The sequence below is a fragment of the Equus asinus genome, chromosome 3, assembly GCF_041296235.1.
Source record: "Equus asinus isolate D_3611 breed Donkey chromosome 3, EquAss-T2T_v2, whole genome shotgun sequence".
Taxonomy (NCBI): Eukaryota; Metazoa; Chordata; class Mammalia; order Perissodactyla; family Equidae; genus Equus; species Equus asinus.
In genome coordinates this window covers 76,443,917-76,450,007 of record NC_091792.1, presented here as the reverse complement: position 1 = coordinate 76,450,007, position 6,091 = coordinate 76,443,917, and the positions used below count along the sequence as shown (strand labels likewise).

At 53.8% G+C, this 6,091-nt stretch overlaps 1 protein-coding gene across 1 annotated transcript; it reads right to left on the bottom strand.

The window, feature by feature from the left end:
* Positions 1-2,748: 2,748 nt before the first annotated feature.
* On the bottom strand, positions 2,749-5,558 carry LOC106848582 (ral guanine nucleotide dissociation stimulator-like). The gene is made up of 6 exons (XM_044766499.2): positions 5,318-5,558; positions 4,800-4,874; positions 4,181-4,213; positions 3,682-3,803; positions 3,385-3,476; positions 2,749-3,050 (listed from the first exon to the last, which is right to left on the bottom strand). Exons 2-6 carry the CDS (start codon positions 4,815-4,817, stop codon positions 2,989-2,991), a joined length of 327 nt encoding a protein of 108 aa, XP_044622434.2. The 5' UTR covers positions 4,818-4,874; positions 5,318-5,558; the 3' UTR covers positions 2,749-2,988.
* Between the last annotated feature and the right edge of the window lie 533 nt (positions 5,559-6,091).

The following is a 6,091-nucleotide window of genomic DNA, read 5'->3' as shown; positions in this document are numbered from 1 at the left end:
TTCACTCTCTGTGCTATAAAATTCAGAGTTTTGATAACTATCTAAGGTTTTTTCCATATTTACAGTATTATGCAGAAGAGTTTCACTGCACTAAAAAATCCCTTGTGCTTTATCCATTCGACTCTCCTTCCTCTTCCATGAAGACCGTGCTACTACTGACATTTTATTGTCTCTATACATTTGCCTTTTCTAGAATGACATAAAATTGGTGTTCTACAATAGCCTCTTCAGATCGCTTCTTTCACTTAGAAATAAGCGTTAAAATTCATTCATGTCTTTTTGTGACTTAATGCTTTGTTTCCTTTTATCACTAAATAATAATAATCCATTTTATAGCCGTACCCCGGTTCTTTCTCCACTCACCTATTGAAGAACATCTTGGTCATTTCCAGTGCTTAGAAAGTATAAATAAAGCTACTATCTATATTAGCCCACAGGTGTTTTGTAAACCTATTTCCAAATTACTTGGGTAAATACCTAAGAATGCAGTTGCTGGATTGTGTGGTAAGACTATGCTCATCTTTGTAAGAAACTGCCAAACTGTCTTCTGTTATGGCTGTACCATTTTGCTTTCCAGATCGCAATGAATGAGAGTTTGCTTTGCCCCACATCCTCACGTGCAGTTGGTATTGTCAGTTTCCTGCATTTATCAGTTCTAATAGGTGTGTAGAAGTGTCTCATTGAGGTTTTATTTGAAATTCCCGAATGACCTGTGGCGGTGGTTGTCTGTCCTCAGGCTCGTTTGCCATCTGTATGTCTTCTTTGGTGAGGGATATATTCAGGTCTTTTGCCCATTTTTCAATAAGGTTGTTTATTTTTTTGTTGTGGTTGACTTTTTTTTTTTGAAGATTTTATTTTTTCCTTTTTCTCCCCAAAGCCCCCCAGCACATAGTTGCATATTTCTCATTGTGGGTTCTTCTAGTTGTGGCACGTGGGACACTGCCTCAGCGTGGCTTGATGAGCAGTGCCATGTCTGCACCCAGGATTCGAACCAGCAAAACACTGGGATGCCTGCAGCAGAGCGCGCGGACGTAACCACTCAGCCACAGGGCCAGCCCCCTGTTGTGGTTGACTTTTAAGAATTCTTTACATATATCTTGGACATATTTTCTTTATCATATATCTGTTTTGCGAATATCGTCTGCCAGTCTGTAATTTGTCCTTTGACTCATCGATTTTGCCTTCCACAAAGCAGGAGTTTTTAATTTAATAAAGTCTAACTTGGGGCCAGCCCGCTGGCACAGTGGTGAAGTTCACGCACTCCACTTCGGCAGCCTGGGGTTCACAGGTTCGGATCCTGGGTGTAGACCTACACACAGCTTGTCAAGCCATGCCGTGACAGCATCCCACAGGACAAATAGAGGAAAATCGGCACAGATGTTAGCTCAGGGTCAACCTTCCTTACCAAAATAATAAATAAAGTCTAACATCAGTTTTTTTTCATAGATTACATTTTCAGTTTGTATCTTAATAACATAATTCCAGATTCGAGTCCACTTAGAGTTTGTTGCATAATCTTTTTAGAAGTTGTATTGTTTTGCATTACATTTAGGTCTCTGTTCCATTTTCTAAAAGTTTGTGAAAGTGTAAATTCTAATCTATGTTCATTTTTGTAAGAGCTTTAATGAGGTGCAATTGATAGAAAAAGAACCTGACATTTCTAATATGTACTATTTGATGACTTGCCCCCCCATATCAACTGACAGATATGTATAAATTTCTCCTTTAGCCTGTGACAGGGTGGATCACATTGATTTGATTTTGGAATGCTGATACAACCTTGCATACCTGAATAAATTTCCTCTTTGTCCTGGTGTATGATTGTTTTACATTGTTGGCTTCAGTTTTCTAATATTTGTAGAAGACAGTAACTGCTCATTTCTGAGACTTGCTGTTCTCAAGTTTTCCCTACTTTTAAACCCTAGTTTTGCTTTTAGGGTACTGCTGGGCTCATAAGATGAGTTGGAAAGTGTTGTCTCTGGTTATATTTTCTGGAACAGATTGTTGGGAGCACTAGGTTTATGGAGGGAGACCTGGCTGAGGCCCTAAAAGCTGCATCCCACAGCTTTCCCCTTGGATAGGCAACAAGCAGGAAATGGTATTCGGAGTCAGGGACCAGAAGCCCAGGGGGATCCAGTCTAGGTCAGAGGTGAACAGGCAGCCCCTAGTGGGCCCGAGAAGGAAGAGTCCTGCCTGCCCATGGTCCATGTCCACAGGACCTTCCTCTGGCCTCATCCTCTCTATGTGCACGTTTTGAGCTTTTGACGGTATTTTCCCCACTTAGAGCTGAAGCCATTGCGGAGACTGAATCAGAAAACAAGGTCCTAATCTGTGTGCAAGAGAAACCGGGAAAATGTTCCCTCTTCCGGCAGAGTGTCAAAAGGCAGCCACTGTCCTGGGCAGGACGTGTGCTAGGGACAGGCACGTGCTACTTTGACAGACACACCCAGCTTAGTGGTTGTGGCTCTGGCTGAGAAAACGCCTCCAACCGCTTAGTCCCAAGAGGTCGGAGGGGCCATCTCTGCTCCTGGACAGGGTGAACCACACTGCAATGATCCTGTCCTCGGCGGGAGGGGCACTTGGGCAAGTCCTTCAGTAGCCAGGGAGGGGACTGGCACTTCTCCCTTCTCCACATAAACTGAGCCGCTCACTCTGGGAGATTTCTAAATTCGAGGAGGAATGTGAGTTTCTGGATCTGGTTTCCATGAGTGCTGCGAGCGAAAGACTCACACCTCCACTCCCAGGATTAGAAAGAAGCAACAATTTAATATAATACTCAAACGGAGCATTTACCATTGACAACAAAATATGGCCCCGCCAAATAGGGAAATAGGTGCTGGGCAAAAGGGGGGAGGGGGAAGAGGGGTTGGTGCCTTCTCTCGTGGCCAACAGGGGACCCCAAGAAACGGATCACAAAGTTCTCCTCATCAGAATCAGGGGAGGTGGCCCTGTGCACCCTGAGTGTCAATGCTGTGTCCCCGCTGTAGCTCAGCTGGTCTCAGGAGGGTCATCGACCACCACCACTGGGCCCTTGGTTGGGGGTCTGGTGTCTGGAGAAAGAGAGGCATTTCCTGAGCGACCTGCCCTGGAACCACAGTGCACACCCCATCCCGGCCCCCACTGCGCTCTGTGCTCCAGCCCTGTGCTCAGTGCTCAGTCAGCCAAGAGCACCCCATCTGTCCCTGACACAGGGGCTGATATTTAGCATCACCCACTTCACAGAGGAGGAAACCAGTCCCAGAAACGTGAGTGCAATCGCCCAGGACGGGACTGCTCAGCAGTGGAGCTGGAACCCAGGGCCAGCTGTCTGCCTCCCCAGGCCCACGCTCAGCCTGAATGTTTCCTGAGCCCATGGTTTCAGCCACTGCCGGTCTGGACACTCACTCTGGCCTGAGCGGTTCTTCTTGCCTTTGAAGAAGAGTCGAATCTTTCTGACCCAGTGGTATCGGGGCTCCAGCTGGCAGGACAGGCTGTAGCTACAGGACAGAGCGGAGCTGGGAGCTCTCAGGAGCCACACATCACATGTGCATCCTGGAGCCTGCCAGCAGCTGGGGTCGAAGGGCCCCAGGGGTCGCCATGCAATCGGATCAGGGGCTGACCATGGAGCAACGGCCATGGGCTCTGGAGCTGGTCAGCAGAGAGAGGCTGCCCTGCCCTCCCCCAACTCCCGACCCGACTCACCTCTCCTCCTTGCTCAGGGGCTCCACGGCCTGGAACCAGGCCCCAAAGTGCTCGTCGGGCTGCACGGTGTACAGATTTGCAGCCTCCTGGAGCAGCTCGATCTCGTCCATCAGTTTGAATTGCTAGGACAGAGCAAGCACAGGATGCCCACAGGGCCTGAGTGGGGGACCCTGCAGGGCTCGTGGAGGGGGTGAGGAAGGGGGCAAGGGGCCAGTCTGGGGCCTTTGCCCACTTGGGAACCCTCCCTCCCTGCGATTCCAGTCAGGGCTTGCCTGCTCTCACACTTGGCCCAAAATAGCTCCTCCTCCAGGAAGGAGTCTTTGATGCCAGCCCTTCCCCCACCCGCCAATGCCATAGGATCCCTAGCTCTGTATATCGAACTGTGCAAATAAATGTCCCAATCCAAATGGGGATTGGGCCAGAGGGGGTCCTGCCCACTGCGGGGGGGTCTCTGATTTCCAACCCCCACCCTCCCCACCGGGAGGCCGCAGCCGCTTACCTCATTCCATTTCCGACAGTTGAGCACATTGCCCTGGAAAGCAGACAGCCGCAGTCCATCAGAAACAGCCCCCTTGGGCCAGCACTAGCCCCCGTCCACACCTCTTGCAATGTTGCACTACTGCCAGTGGGCAGGCCCATCCAGAGCCCGGACTTGGACCTGGGCCAGTCTCTGGGCTCCAGAGCAGGGGGCGCAGAGCAACTGAGGCAACAGACCTTGTGACCCAACCCTCTCTGATGACACGTGGGGAGACTGAGACCTCAGGCAGGAAGGGACAGCTCAGCCTCTGATGTGCTTCCTGACTGGGAGGGGCCCGACTTCTCTTCCCTCACTGGCAGGGCCAGAGGGAGAGGCTGAGTCCAGCTCAGACACCACCTCCTGCGGCCACACAGTCAGGCAGCTCTGAGCCTCAGCAGCCCAGGGAACCTGGACGGTGGCTTATGCAGAGCCTGCATCACCCACTGGGGAGATGGGCCTGACACCCTAACTCCCACACGAGGCTGGAGGCCCTGCTGAGAGGACCTTTGCCAAATGCAGAGAGCTCAGGGCTCAGGACAGGACTCTCTCCTCCCCACCCTCAGGAGCCTGAGCCCCCGGACCCACCTCCAGGCTCACTCACCTCCACATAATCTTCCATCGTAGCGTCCAGCAGCTCCAGGGAACGGAAGAACGTCACCAGGGAGGGGACGACACCCTGTGCCGCCATCGGGATGGGCATGGTGATGAGCTCCCGCTCTCAGGTGCCCCCATGAACCTTCCCCTGAAACCCCTCAGCCCAGCCTGCTGCCCACCCCACGCTCCCACACAGAGCAGCCTAGGATCGTCGGGACACCCCAACACACACAATTCCCTCCCCCGCTTCCGTCCAGGAACACCAAACTCCATCAGTCAAGTCCCAGGGCTGGCTGTTGGCCCCTCCCAGGGGCAGTGGCCCCTGCCCTTCCCCACCCCAAATCTGCCCTGCTGCCAGCCCTTCCAGGCCTCCTCCTGCTCACTGCCACTGCAGGCCCGTCATGCTTGGCAGCCACAGCAGATTCGCCTGAGGAGGAAGGCCCCTCTCCTGAGGGAGGTCTCCAGCTGGGAGGGGGAGCCCCCTCTCCTCTGACTCCTGGGCCCCTCCCCCACAGTCACCCTCACCTGCTGCCGCTGCCTCTCCTGGGCTCCCTGGCGGGCCCTCTCTGCAGTCTTTAACACGGAGGTCGCCTCCTGTCGGGGCCGAGGACAGGGTCAGTGCGCCCATACTCCCCTCCGCATGTCCCCCAAGGCCCCTGATCTCAGACCCTGGCCATCGGCTCCAGTCCCCTGCTGCCTCTGCTGCTCCCACCTCCAGGGTGCTCTGATTCTAGACCAGTCCTGGCTCCAGGACTCAGTCCTGTGTGACCTTGGGCCTGCCCAGGCCTCCCTGGCCCTCTTTCCTCAGCTGAAAAGTGTGAGGAGAACGTCACCTGCTTCCAGGAGTCTCCTGAGGACTCAGAGTCATCTGCGTGTCATCACTGCTCTCCCCTCACCTCTCGAGGAGGAGCCGGCACAAATCTCCTCCCGTTCCTGTCCTCCCTTGGATGGTAGCACCCCGCTGGGAGGCCTGCACCGCTGATCATTTCCCTCCACTTCCCAGAGGAGGAGACGGAGGCCCCCAGAGGGGCAGTGACTGGCTCAAGGACCCACTGGGAGAGGCCGCTCCCCGTGCCAGCTACAGGCCCTGTCCCCGCTGCCTTCACCCCAGCCCTGGCTCCAAATCTGACCAAGGCCCCGACCTCTGGACTCCAGGGGTGTGTCCAGACCCCAGCTGAACAGACAGGGAGGGGGAGGGCAGGGTGTCTTGGGGGACCTGGCCGAGTGGCCCCGGCCTGCCCCACCCTCACGGGGCTCTCTGACCCCCAGCCTGGGCCGAGCCTTGCCATAGCCTCACCT

What these genes read in the sequence shown, in the direction of transcription:
- LOC106848582 (XM_044766499.2), bottom strand. An exon ending in ACTGTCGGAAATGGAATGAG is followed by an intron (nt 3,804 to 4,180) that starts GTAAGCGGCTGC and finishes GCTCTGTCCTAG; the next exon opens with CAATTCAAACTGATGGACGA. An exon ending in CCCCTGAGCAAGGAGGAGAG is followed by an intron (nt 3,477 to 3,681) that starts GTGAGTCGGGTC and finishes TCTGTCCTGTAG; the next exon opens with CTACAGCCTGTCCTGCCAGC.